The 14,832-nt window shown below is 46.0% G+C and overlaps 1 protein-coding gene across 3 annotated transcripts in view; it reads left to right on the forward strand.

Moving 5' to 3' along the window:
• Nucleotides 1–14,832, forward strand: part of SPG11 (SPG11 vesicle trafficking associated, spatacsin) — an 81,117-nt gene that overhangs the window by 51,051 nt on the left and 15,234 nt on the right. For all 3 annotated transcript variants that reach the window (XM_088452813.1, XM_088452814.1, XM_088452815.1), the window contains exons 27-30: nt 6,439–6,636; nt 6,874–6,981; nt 7,082–7,247; nt 13,006–13,220. In XM_088452813.1, coding sequence (XP_088308939.1) covers nt 6,439–6,636; nt 6,874–6,981; nt 7,082–7,247; nt 13,006–13,220 — 687 coding nt within the window. The remainder of the gene's footprint in view (nt 1–6,438; nt 6,637–6,873; nt 6,982–7,081; nt 7,248–13,005; nt 13,221–14,832) is intronic.

Genomic DNA, 14,832 nt, shown 5'->3' on the forward strand with positions numbered 1-14,832 from the left:
GCCCAGCGACTGACGTCACACCTATACCCCAAGGTATCCTGTGGAACCCTATGGACTTCGTAGAAATAGAGATAACAAGGGTAAGTTCTTACCTTATCTCATATTTTATTCGACTATCTCTGCTAATCAGGTAGTCTATGGACAATAAAGAACCAAGCCTTAATCCAAATGCTGCGAGAAGAATAATGTATCATGGGTGAGGAGAACTCCCTATTGGACTGGTTTTAAAACCAGTGTTGGCTGAAGGGACGGGGCCTTGGGTCGGTCCTCCCGTATCATCCCTACTCAGGAACGGGAGTCCCATATTATGCTGACCATCCCTGTGGCCCAGCGTTAGAGGCTGGGACGCCCACTTCTCTAGCACTGTGTTAATAGCGGATGCTGGCCTTATCTCCTGCTTAGATTGAGGGTCTTGCGCTGTGGATTTCCCCAAGGGACAGGTATCCCTTTTAATATGTTGGGAGGGCTCTGTCAGTTTAGAGAAGCACGCAATTTTGTGAAATGTTACATGTAATCAGCGTGTTGTGCAGTGCGCCCCACATGCACAGCATTTTCACTGAAGCATACCACAGCTCACTTTCCTGGGGCAGTGCTCCCATAAGTATGTGGATTGTTACTCTTCTGCAATAGCTCACCTGATTAAGCGAGTACACCAGTAACAGAAGGGTCCCAGAATCGATACCAATCTGGGACAGCACGCTGCTAAAATATCCTGCCCCTTATGCCGTAGCAGACTGACGGCCACACGTGGCACATGAGCAGTCTCCCTGCGTGGAGGTAAGCCACATGTATGTGTATATTTGTCTTTATACTAAGCCCTGCTTTAGAACATATGTCTGGAGTGAAGTTTGTCCTGGGTCTCAGTTCCTTCCAGGGCTCTAACTATTGCTCATGTTCTCATTTTAAATATCATCACCTGCTAATCATGTATGTAGGTATGCGTATGCATAGGTGGATACATATATCGCTTCTTATCCTTACCATAAAAGCAGGGGTAGGATCTGCTCTTATCCGTTTTATGTCTGATACCTAGCACATTTTAAAAGAAAGATGCTGGAATTTTCAGACTCTCCTAATGTAGTTGGTGCAATAACTCCGCTTTACACTACTCTCCCTAAGGATCTATGTGTGTATATCTGTATCAGTATGTGTGCTTGCATGTGTATGTATGTATGTATATATCTGTGTATGTGTGTGTGTGTGTGTGTGTGTGTGTGTATGTATATATATATATGTATATATATATATATATATATATATATATATGTATATATATATATATATATATATATGGTATGCCTATACTTCCACAATCATTAGGCTACCTATATTTCCACGGATGGGAAGCCGCCTGGGATTACCAGATGCTGTAAGCTATATCCATATATATTAAATGGTGGCTCTATAGACTACAGTCATGTTCTGTAGCTTACATAGTGATAGTTACAATTCCCTATGGCATTGCTTCCAGTATGGACCCTATACATGTCTTGGGGCCTTCTTGTATGTCCATACATGTATATACAGATATGTACTTGCACCGTCCTGGGGCTATAGTCTGTTCCCGTCTGTCTATATCTATGGCGCTCCTTTTCGGGGGACCTATGATTTACAACTACACTATATATGTATTCTAGCATACTGATCTCCTGGTGCAGGAGTCTGACTAGTAAACTTACCATGTTGGCATTAACTCTTCCTTTCAAAGAGATTGCCTTCTCATGCAACTATGTTATGTCTGTGGGTACGTGTGTATAAATACTGATATATTCCCATTCCTTGAATATTTCCTAATAATTGGGAAATCCTGTTTTTTAGCCCTAACTGGGGTTATCACTACAGATATGTCCCTTCTTTACTTGGGATAACTAATGCATTCTATGTACAGGTACCCTTCTCTGTACTCCATGTTATTGTCTTGTCGCATATCTCAATAAAATGAGTCTCTAAAGGGACCTAGGTACATTTCCTATCAGTACATAAAGAATCCAGGTTCTCTACCATCCTCAGGGCTTAATTAATTAAAGTACATGAAGGCCTGGGGCCACCCGCTGATATAGGCAGGGTCAGGCCTGGATTGTATTAGATGGGTGGCTGTAATACGCACTTCACCATTATAAGTGTTAATGTAAGGATACTTACACTAGCAGACCGTATTTGGGGTAGATGTATAATCTTTTTATGGATACACATCCCTAATGGAACAAGCTCAGGTATAGAGTCCTGTTGTATGACCTTCTTGTCTCCACTAACGTTTTGCTAGTTTTCTACAGTATTTTCTACTGCAACATCTTCATGTTGAAGTCCCTGCTGTAGAGCATTGGTCTTAGACCACTGAAGCTTCTCTCTATCCCTGACAGGGCAGGTTGCTGTGAGTTGGAAAAGGTCAGTGACATTCTACATAGTGTCCAGAGGGTTTCTGGTCGCCCACAGGTAAGCGGGCTTACCCCACTAATGCCTCGGAAGAGACTCCTATTTCAGGCAACCTGACATTACATAGTGTTCTTCTCCCTTCCGCACCCTAGCTGCTGTCCTAGCAGCCATCCGCTCTTTTAATCAGTTGGCTCTACTTTTTAGAGCATTCCTGGTGTGTGGGTACATAGTTCCAATATTGAGATTAGTGACACTATTCTACTAGAATCTGTTGGGGTTCTGGACTGAAGCGCATCTATGGGCTAGTGCACATCTTTACATTAAAGGGTGACGGGGCCTGGTGGATTTTTCCTGTTCAGTATCTGTTGCTATTTCATCACATTGACGGGTGCTTTCATGGCTGTCCTAGTGCTCTAGCCTTGCTGTATGGGATGCTTCCCTATATTGGTAGCTCTCCCTGGGTGGCTGTTGCATCAGTGCTGTTTAACTGCCAGGGTATCCTGGTTGTTTTCATACTATGTTCGGGCCAGCAATTGGTACTGACTACGCACTACTATCATGTTGGAAGTTGTCTGTTTGGGGTTTGTTGCTGTGGTTTCTTTTCAGCTGCAGTGTTTCAGTTGCTGTTTTATCCCTCTGTTTGAAGAATGGGTTGTTCTGCTGTCTGACCCTCTGAAAGTGATTGTAGTCTCAATCCTCTCGAAGACGCCTCTGCCTCTTGCCCAGTGATCTCCAATCGTTGGAGATTTCTATGGTCTAACCCTTCCGCTGGTTAACAACTTTGTAGTAGCTGGACCTCCAGACTGGTTTAGGGCTGCTTCGGTCTTGACTTTTGCCTCCCTGTATACTCTTTATTAGGAGTCTGTGGACAGGATCAGTTCTGTATTTGTAGAATGGTATCGTTATACTTATATCTATATGAGTTATGTTCAGCGTGCTGGGATTCTGCTGTCTGCGACTGTGGCAGCTTCCTGTTTCTGAATCTGGTACGGTTTTCTCGAGTTTTGTTCTTTGGTTACTGCCCTTCTCCTATGGCTTCGGGCTGGGTCTCTCTGCTCCCAACAGTCCGGCTTGGTCTGTTTTCAGCTGAGCTTACAGTGTTCTGATGCTTCTCACCTGACGGTGTTTTCTCGTTAGCCGCTTTATTCCATTCGATTTATGCTGTAAGTTGTGCAATTTCTGTGACTGTTCAGCAAGGAGTTCTGATTGTCTCCTGGCTCTACGACACTTGATCCTCAGCTCTTGCCTTTCCGTTGGGCCTCCGGTTCTGGGCGTTCCCTGTTTCGGTTTGGCTGAAGGGTCGGCAAGTTCTCCTCGCTTCCCACCCGGGAGGTTGGCTTTGGGACGTCCCCACTGTCTTGAACTCCAGTGTCCCCTAGTGGATGAAGGAGAAAACAGGATTTTGATACTTACCTATAAATCCCTTTCTCCGATTCCACAGGGGACACTGGACCCCCGCCCTGCGCTGCGTACCTACCGTTTTATTTGGTACCTTATAGTTGTGTGACTGCATGTTTTCCCTGCAGTGGGTTCCTTTGTTCTCCTTCAGTCGGTCTTGTTCCGTTCTGTGGTCTTCTCCTTCTCCTCGTTTTCCTGTTGTCCTCCTCTCGGGCTCAGTTCTTAAACTGGGGCTGATGTGGCATAGAGGGGGAAGAGCCAGTCACACTTCTAAATTATTTAAAGTGCCAGGCTCTACTCTACCACCGTCTATACCCCACTGTCTTGAACTCCAGTGTCCCCTGTGGAATTGGAGAAAGGGATTTATCGGTAAGTACCAAAATCCTGTTTTTGGGATGCCACTCATCATTCTTCTCCCTCCAAACACGGCGTGTGGAGTTTATACCAAAAAGTTCTATTTTGGTCTCACCTGACTACATGACATTCTCTCAATCCTCCTCTGGATCATCCAGATGGTCACGGGCAAACTTTAGACGGGCCTGGACATGTGCTGGTTTAAGCAGGGGGACCTTTCGGGCGCTGCAGGATTTGAATCCATGACGACGTAGTGTGTTACTAATGGTAACCTTTGTGACTGTGGTCCCAGCTCTCTTGAGGTCATTGACCAGGTCCCTCCGTGTAGTTCTGGGATGATCCCTCACCGTTCTCAAGATCATTGATACCCCACGAGCTGAGATCTTGCATGGAGCCCCTGGTCGAAGGAGATTGTCAGTGATCTTGTATTTCTTCCATTTTTTAATAATTGCGCCAACAGTTGATCTCTTCTCACAAAGCTGCTTGCCTATTGTTGAGTAGCTCATCCCAGCCTTGTGCAGGTCTACAATTTTGTCCCTGGTGTCCTTAGACAGCTCTCTGGTCTTGACCATGGTGGAGAGGTTGCAGTCTGACTGTTTGAGGGTGTGGACAGGTGTCTTTTATACAGTTAACCAGTTCAAACAGGTGCCATTAATACAGGTAACTAGTGGAGGATAGATGAGCTTCCTAAAGGAGAAGTGAAAGCCAGAATTCTTGCTGGTTGGTAGGTGTCCAAATATTTATTTTTCGAAAGAATATACAAATAAATTGTTTAAAAATCATACAATGTGATTTCTGGAAGTTTTTGTTCTGATTCTGTCTCTCACAGTTAAAGTGTACCTATGATGGAAATTACAGACCTCTCTCATCTTTTAAAGTGCAACAACTTGCACAATCGGTGGCTGTCCAAATACTTTTTTGCCCCACTGTATGTGTATATATATATATATATATTTTTTTTTATTGTTTTGTGTATATTCTGTTTTGCAAATCAATAAAAATGTATTATTGAAAAACTACCAGCCACTCAGGGTCTCATTCAGACCCGCTCGCGAGCGCAGGACGCTCGCAAGCGGGTCGATGTTACCCCAATGCGCATGCGCACGACGGAGGGAGCTCCGTCGTGTGCATGCGCGAGACCCGGACAGCAACAGCCAAGCTGTCGCTCCGGGTCTCGCACCAAAAGGGGCGTGCTGTCGATGGTGACTGACAGCACGCCCCCTTTGGTGGGCGTGCCGGTGGCGTGGCTGCCAGACGGAGGCATTCCCATGGGAACGCCTACCATCTGGGTCCGGACCCACTGACATCACTAGTGATGTCAGTGGGAGTGATTTTGGCTCTGATAGAGCCAAAATCACTCCAAGGCTTGCGGTCACCGAGACCCTACCGCAGGGTCTCATCGCAAGCCCGATGGTCGCGATGGTCTTGACCATCGCGACCATCATCATGGACGCTTGCATAAGCTGTGGGTGGTAAGCCACAGCTATGCGAGCGTCCAAAATTAAATAGGACGGCCCTGATTCAGAGCGAGCGCTCTGATCAGAGCGTCCGGCTTTGAATCAGGGCCTCAGCTCCTAACTGTCATGTTACAGGCTGTGTTTGAAAAATGACAGTTAGGAGCTCATTGGTTGGCAGTTTATCACTTTCCAATTTATCACTTTCCAGAGCTTAGTACATCTGCCCCAAAATCCAAAAGAAGACAAGTACAGTTATGACTGTTTAAAGAGTCAATAACTCACTGATGACATAACATAACTACTTGCCTAGGTTGATATCAGACTAGCATTTGGACTTTAGTGGTCTAGTTAGAAGGAGATTTATAGCACTCAATCGTTCCTATGACAACACACTGAAGTGAAGAAAGATTGCACCTCTCTGTAATATGGGGCAGTTATACTCAGAAAACATTACATTGCATCTTCAGAGCTCATTCCCTCCCATATGACAGGGAAGTGCCCCTTCATTAACTGCAGCTTGTCAGCCTTCGGTGAATTTTTTGTTAAGAACACTAGCACATGTCCCATTGGACAAACGCAAGCTCCATCTGACATCACCCTTATAAACCTTTGAACATATGGCGGGTGGTCTATAATGGCTGTTGGGCTATTTACTGGTTTTGCTTTGTATAATTTGTTAAACCTAACAAGCACACACAAAATATCTGAACCCCAGATTTACTGAAACAGTGCTATTATTGTAGGAATAAGGTCAGTGCTCACTTACCTTCTAACATGACCGTTGTCTTCATTACTTACACTTGTTCCAGTTAGATGACTATTCAACTTTCTCTCTGTCTCTCTGCTCTTCCTCTAGGATACTGACTGCGTCTCCTGCCTGTGTGCTTGGATCGTCACTTCTGTGGATGCTGACATGTACTCAGAGATCACGCACACAGTGTCTGACACTGTAGATCATACATGGAACATGGAAGATCTCACACAGATTTGGGATATTTTGCTGGAAAGGAAGAACAGCAGAACCCTGCACAAAGCATTCAGCATATTTGTGGAGGTATCCTAGGGACTAGGGTGGGAGAATTGTATCTGGGAATGTGTTTAATAAGAAGTGTCTAATGCACGGGCTGGGACACATACTAAGAAAGGGACACATACCATGAAACATACAGAACACAGTGGGAATAGAGACATGGGCCAAGGACAAGAAGACTTTTATTTCCCTCTAAGGAAGAGAATTGGACCTATAGCTCTGTAAGATTCAGTAAGACTCCTGCTGTAATGTGTCTTGTAGGACTGTCCTCTGCTGCTCTTGCTTGAAACCTATGAGCTTTGTCTGCAACACAAGAATTATATGGAGGCCAAAGAACGAATGCTGGAGTTCCACAGCTGTATGATGAGTGTGAGCTATGACGTTTCAATATAATTGTCTTGTTATTTTTAATGCATCTCCTATTCCATGTTTATGTTGGGGAATAGCATGTAAAATATTTCTCCTATAGCTCCAGTCACTGGATGGCTCTTCCCTTCATCCAATTCCTGTCCTGTGGCTCCAGACACAAACCTCTCAGCTCCTGCATCTGCTCTTCATCCACAGCCGGACTCCATATGAATTGCAGAAAGTGTTGCAGCTTTTGTGTGACAGTGACAGCCAGCAGTTTTGTGGGGGTAAAACAAATTTCCAATACTCATATAATGATAAATTGCAACTCGTTATTATTACTTTTATTAATAATATTTTCTCCTTCATCCACTAGGGGGCACTGGAGTTACAACACTGGGCTATAGACATGGGTCGAGAGAGCCTGGTACTTTAAAAAATTGTAACGATGTGACTGGCTCCTCCCCCTCTATGCCCCATTAGCCCCAATTTTAAAAATTTGCTCGAGACAAGCTGGAGCACTGTGGACTGTCTCCAGACCTTTTGATCTATTTTTTATTTTTATTATTTTAAACAGTTTTTGGATGAGGACAGGCAGCTTTCTGCGACAGCCTGCCTGCTTCGTGGGAGCCGCTGGGGAGGTCACCGCCACGGCTACTGCTGCCAGTGTCCAGTGCTCTGTTAAGGAATTAACTGAGACCTCAGTCTCTGTGAGACTGCCATGGCAGAAGTTTTGAGCTGGTGCCAGTCCTCACCCTCCTTAAGCCCAGCACCCCAGCCGTAGCAGACTCCGTGAGTATACACACCACTCCTGATTAGCAGGAGCGGTGTTAAGTCTGGGCTGTCAGTGCGGCCTCAAGCCTGCACTGATGGGAAGCGACAGTTCTCCTCCCGCTAGCAGGGGCAGGAGAGCAGGCGGTCTTTTACAGCGCGGTTCTCCGCGTCTGTCTCACCTCCCTGCTGCTCCCCATGGTCAGGTACTGTTGCCGGTGGGGAGATTGTTAGCTCCGATAGTCCCACACATAACGGGTGGCTCTCGCTCAGCGCAGTAATCCCGCGGCTGGGTCTCGATCAGTGGGATCTCCCTGCTTCTCCACACGGCCGGTGGGCAGAAGTATAGTGCGGCTTTGCCCCCATACATTCCGTCCGGGAACGTGCGTCGGAGGGGGCGGAGCGTAGGCGGACATACATAATAGTAACGCCGCCTTCTCCCTCTCTCACTTGGCGTGCTCTGCACAGTACGACACCATTTTATAGAGGAGGGACGCTGGTGCTGCAGGCTCTGCTGGGTTGTCGCTGGGGAGCTAATCCAAAAGTTTGTTAGCCCCCATAAGGTGGGAGCTTGTCTGTGACCTGCTCCTCTCCTTCTATCCCTGTCTCCCTTCCATTCTGTCCTGTATTTCAGACGTGTGTGTGTCTGGATGTGAATATGACAGCAGGAGAGAAAACATCACAAAAGATATTTGCTTGCTCTAAATGCAAGAAGAAATTCACACATGCACGTTCAGAGGGAAATTCCCTGTGTGATACAGAAACGTCTATTGCTCCGCAGGATGTGCATATGCTTCCATCCTGGATGCAATCTTTTACTGGTGCTATGGCGGATTTACCTTCTGAGTTAGCCGCTTCCAGAAGGGAAAGGAAAGCTGCTCGGGCAGGTCCCAGTACTTCCCAACCCCCTTTTGCAACCAATGAATGGGCACAAGGTTTATCCCGTTCGGTAGACAGTTTAATACATATGATGATTTCTTCTTCCAGACCATCAAATGTCGGTGTTAACCGGCAGGCCAGAAAACTAACTTTACCCGCGGTTCTCCAATCTGAGGAAGAATCTAATGGAAATGATTCTTCACAGTAAGAGGAGGAAGGCGAGACCCTGAAAGACTTGGATGTGGCAGTCTTCTTTTACAGAACCATCGTTGCAAGGCGTGGAGGCTTTGATCCTCGCAGTTCGTGAGGTACTTCAGGTGTCGGATACAGATGGTCAGGAATCAGAGGATGTAGACCTGTTCGGTAAGAAACCTAAATCCTCTGTTACCTGTCCAGCTTCCCTGAAATTGGACGAACAGATGGCGGCCACCTGGAAACATCCAGATCGGAAGTTTCAACTTCCGTGCCGTTTTCTGTCTCTGTATCCTTTTCCTCTAGATAATCGGAGTAGATGGCAAACTCCTCCGCAGGTGGACTCTTCAGTCTCTCGCCATTCCAAGAAGACTACCCTCCCAGTACCAGGTGCTACGACCTTGAAGGATGGATCAGATCGCAAGATAGAAGTCACTCTCAAGACCATCTACGTAGCTGCATGGACTCTTGGATCAACAAGGCGGTGGAGAAGTGGCTGAGCAACTTGCGGAAGGTCTGCGATCTAACGCGCCTAGATCTGAGCTTATCACCCTAGCAGAGCATATCCAGGAATCTGCTGTATACCTGGGAGAAGCTTTGCGTGATATTGGCCAGGTAGGCTCTACTATCTCGGCCTCTGCTGTGGCAGCTCGTCGAGCCCTGTGGTTGCGCTCCTGGCAGGTGGATGCGGAATCCAAGAGTGCGGTTGAAGGGCTTCCGTTTACGGATGATAATTCTATTTGGTCCCGAATTAGACAAATGGATCTCTCTAGCCATGGGTGTTAAAAGCACCTTTTTGCCTTCTTCAACACCCTCCCCACGCCGACCCTTTAAAGGGCCTTCCTTTCGTTCTTTCCGTTCCTCCGCTAAATTCCAGGGCAGACCCAGGGGTGCTTCGTCCGCTACCAGAGGAGGTCGCACTAGAGGACACCAATCTGCCAGCTCTCGTCGTCCTGAACCCAAACCTACCGACAAGCCTGTCACATGAAGGGCTCCTGTCCCACCTCCGGGACTCCAAGGTGGGTGCTCGGCTTCTGGGGTTTACAGAGGTCTGGGCCAAGACGTCTTCGGATTCCTGGGTTCGCAGTTTGGTCGGTCAAGGCTACAAGATCGACTTTGCTTTTCCTCCTCTGGTTCAGTTTTTTACCACAGGTCTTCCTGTTGATGCGGAAAAACTTTTGGTCCTTCAGCAGACAATCAACAGACTTTTGGCCTCAGAAGTCCTTGTTCCAATTCCAACTTCTCAAAGGAACCAGGGGTTCTACTCAAATCTTTTTGTAGTTCCCAAGCCAGATGGTTCGGTCCGTCCCTTCTTAAACCTAAAGTCCTTAAACCTTTATCTGTATTATCACAGATTCATGATGGAATCCCTCCAGTCAGTGATTGCGGGATTGGAAGAGGCGGAATATCTGGTCTCATTGGACATAAAGTATGCGCATCTTCACATCCCTATTTGGAAGGCGCATCAGGCATTTCTTCACTTTGCAATTCTGGATTCCCATTACCAGTTTCAGGCCCTGCCGTTTGGCCTATCATCGGCTCCCGGGGTCTTCACCAAGGTGATGGCGGTGATGATTGCCAATCTATGCTTGCAGGGAGTCAACATTGTCCCATATTTGGACGACCTTCTCATCAAAGCATCTTTGAGGGAAAGTCTATTGGAACATGTGGCCTTGACACACATAATTCAACACAGCTGGATCATCAATTTCCAGAAATCCCAGTTGATACCATCTCAACGGCTTCAGTTTCTGGGGATGATCCTGGACACAGTGTTACTGCAAATTTTCCTTCCTCCGGACAAGGCACAGGGTATCGAGGACTTGGTACAGTTAGTCCTCAAACCCAAACGTGTTTCTGTCCACCTTTGCATCAGACTCCTGGGGAAGATGGTGGCGTCATTTAAGGCCATCCAGTTCGGCAGGTTTCACTCCAGGACGTATCAGTTGGATCTTTTGTCCCAATGGTCCGGATCTCATCTACAGATGCATCATCTGGTTACCTTATCTCCGCAATCTCGGATCTCCCTACTTTGGTGGCTCAAGACGGATCACCTACTGGCAGGACATCCATTCGGCATTTGGAACTTGGTCCTGCTGACCACGGATGCCAGTCTCCGCGGTTGGGGGGCAGTGACCTTGAACAACCAGTTCCAGGGCCACTGGACACGCCAGGAGTCTCTCCTGACAATCAACATCCCGGAACATCGAGCCGTCTATTACGCTCTCACTGCAGTGGCTCCTCTGTTACGGGGGACACCGGTTCATATCCAGTCGGACAACGCCACAGCTGTTGCATGCATCAGTCGACAGGGAGGGACTCACAGCCGCAGGGCCATGCAAGAGGCAAGACACATTCTCAGATGGGCAGGAAGACACGTCCCGACCATCTCAGTGATCTTCATTCCCGGGAGTACACAATTAGGAAACAGATTACCTCAGTCGGCAGGATCTTCATCCGGGGGAATGGGCTCTCCATCCGAAGTCTTTCGGCGCCTGGTGTTCCATTGGGGCATTCCTCATATAGATCTCATGGCCTCCAGGAACAATCACCAATTACCTCTGTATTGCTCCAGGACAAGGGATCCCAAGGCAGTAGGAGCGAACGCTCTGTCTCTCTACCCTGGCCATACGATCTGGTGTATCTGTTTCCTCCTTTCCCTCTAATTCCACAGGTGCTCAAGCAAATCGATGACGGCCGTTTTGGTGGCTCCGGATTGGCCTCGCCGAGCTTGGTACTCTGATCTTCTCTTCCTCCTGGCGGACAATCCTTGGCCTCTTCCCCTTCGCTCAGACCTTCTCTAGCAAGGCCCTTTCGTTCACCCCGATTTCTTTACCTTGTCTACTTCTTTTTCAACAACGAGGCATGGATGTGGGGCTTCGTTTGGGTTCCTTTAAGGTGCAGGTTTCTGCATTATCTGTTTTCATTCAGCGTCGGCTGGCGCTGCATCCCGAGGTTCAGACTTTTTCTCCAGGGAGTTCTTTGCGTACAATCTCCATTTGTTCCACCTACATCCTCATGGGATCTTAACCTTGTTCTTTCTTTTCTTCAGTCCATGCTCTTTGAACCTTTGGCTGAAATTGATTTGAAATACCTTACCTGGAAACTGATTTTGTTGTTGGCGCTGAGTTTCTGAATTGGGCGCCCTTTCTTGCAGGTCTCCCTACTTGGTTTTTCATGAAGACCGAGCGGTACTATGTATCTGCCCGTCCTTCTTACCTAAGATGGTGTCGGCTTTTCAAAAATCAACCTATTGTGGTTCCGGCATTGAAGGATTCGTCGGGAGCCTCGGACCCTCTGGATGTGGTGCGGGTTCTACGAATTTATGTATCTCACACTGTGGGGATCTGTAAGACTGATGCTCTTTTTGTCCTTTATGATGTGGCCAAGCGGGGTTGGCCGGCATCCAACCAGACTTTAGCAAGATGGATCCGATTGACTATATGTCAGGCTTATTTGGCTAATTCTTTGCCCCTGCCCGCTTCCATTTCTGTGCATTCTACGCGCTCAGTGGGTACTTCCTGGGCGGCGTGTCGGGGGGGGCCTCCACTTCTCAACTTTGTAGAGCGGCTACTTGGTCCTCTCTTCATACCTTTGTCAGGTTTTACAGGTTTGATACCTTTGCAGACTAGGATACTAGTTTTGGCCGTAGGGTGTTACAAGTCTCACAGCGCTCTCCCTCCCATGAGGGGGGCTTTGGGACGTCCCCAGTGTTGTAACTCCAGTGTCCCTTAGTGGATAAAGGAGAAAAGAGGATTTTGGTACTTACCAGTAAATCTGTTTCTCCGATTCCACAGGGGACACTGGATGCCCTCCCAGCGCTGTTTTCCTGTCGTGTTAACAGTTTCCTGTTGTGGTTGTTTCTTCTGCTTTCCTTGCTACAGTGTGTTGTAGTTTCTGGTGTGACTGCTGTATACCGCGCAGTGTGGTTGGTTCACGGTTGTGCTCATTTCCTTTTTAGCTGTTCCTTCTCCTTTATGTGTTTCCTCCGTCTCCTCTCAGGCTCAGTTTTTTAACTGGGGCTGATGGGGCATAGAGAGGGAGGAGCAAGTCACATCCTTAGAATTTTTTAAAGTGCCAGAATCTCTCGACCCACGTCTATACCCAAGTGTTGTAACTCCAGTGTCCCCTGTGGAATCGGAGAAACAGATTTACCGGTAAGTACCAAATTCCTGTTATTTTTATTTCCTCCTGATCTTCTAGGTGTGGATATTCACAAACTGAGCACTCTCACTCGTATCCTAGAAGACCAGTCTGTCCTCATTAGCAAGGAGCTTCTGCGTGCCTATAGTCCTGCAGCACTACAGCTAGAATGCCAGAGACTGCTGAAAATATTAATAGAGGGTGGACACTTCTCTCTGGCTCATCAAGTAGCTGAACTGGCAGATTTGCCCACTGACATTTTGGTTATAGAAGAGGTGAGTTTAAGAGAAAATCTGTGTTAACAGTCTTATCTGTCCTTCCACATGCATTTATCTTCTCCGATCACCTCTGACCCTCCCACCTCCCTCACCCCTATATAAGACCCGCTAAACATAAAACACCAGCTGATTGAGTATGAAAAGTAATCTTATTCACATATACAAAGTTCCTCTGCTGATGGATATTTTATCTGCCCTTCCATTCTGCATAAGTACAAGTTATTGCCTCCTGCTTTGCTCAGCTCAGCCCCTAAACACACACACGTTATTCATTTTTTTTTTTTAATAAAAAAATGACAGCAAAATACATTATTATGACATAGCAGCAGAGAAATCAAAACATAAAAGTAAAATTTCTGCCTTGCATACAAAGCTGAACAGTAAAAATAACATATCCACAATAATAATAAATAAATTGAATGTATATTTGTGCCAAATTCAATAGGCAAAAAGAAAAAATAGACAAAAATAAATAAGAAATATATATATATGCGTGCTATCTGCATTAGAGGCTACTACTCTTTCATGTTTGGGGACATTATTATCCAAAGCTCTCCACTTAAAAATATCAGGGGGATCTTTTGCAATCCGGGTTTAAGCTATAAAACTTTTGCTAAAGTAGACAAAGGCTATAGCGATAGAGTATCAACTTGTAAGTTTCCTCAAGGTCAAGGCCAAATAAGCACACCTTAGGATCTAACAGGAGAGGGGACGGAGCTATTGACCTAATATCATCCTATACTTTAGTCCAAAAGAAAAGAACTACTGTGCAATCCCATAACAAATGCCAAAAACCCGAGTCCGCTGTCCCACACTTTGGGCAGTCAGCATCAGAGGAAGGAAAGGAAAGAATGTAAGGAAAGAGAAGTACAGCAAATCATATGCGGAAATAAAAAAAAAAAAACTGTTGTTATTTAACATAAGGAATGATAAATTTAATAGAACCTAGAATTTGCGACCATTGTTAATCAGAAATAGATCCTAATTCTACTTCCCATTTAGTTTTAAGGGAGTCTGTTAGGTCCGGCATAAAACTGGTATTAAGACTAGCAGAAACATATGAAATTTGGCTCCTGGAGACCAGACTTCTGACTGTAGGGACGTAATTCTGGAGGGGAACTACCAAATTGAGCCTGTACTGCATGTATCAACTGCAAATATCTATAAAAGGCTGTGTTGGGGAGACCAAACTCCTCCTGTAACTGTGAAAAAGATTTAAAAACAATTGACCTAAGGGGAAACCTCTTTCACAATCCAAATATTATCAGATGAGAGTTTGAAAATTTCAGGGTATGGGGTATATTTACTAAAGTGAGAGTTTATAGAAATGGAGATGTTGCCCACAGCCACCAATCAGATTCTAGTTAAAATTTAACTAGCACCTTTTAGAAGATAATAGCTAGAATGTGATTGGTTGCTATGGGCAACATCTCCATTTCTAAAAACTCTGACTTTAGTAAATATACCCCTAAGAGTTATTAAAGCATAGTGGAGAATCTTCATCTAAATGAGACCAACGAAATAGTATGAGCATAATGCCAAACCAAAGGAGCTTGATGAAGTAAAGGATGGAAACCTGAAGCAGAGAGCCATAAGGTAGAAATTGCAA

Source organism: Taudactylus pleione, unplaced genomic scaffold (genome assembly GCF_031769625.1).
Source record: "Taudactylus pleione unplaced genomic scaffold, aTauple2 ptg000556l, whole genome shotgun sequence".
Taxonomy (NCBI): domain Eukaryota; kingdom Metazoa; phylum Chordata; class Amphibia; order Anura; family Myobatrachidae; genus Taudactylus; species Taudactylus pleione.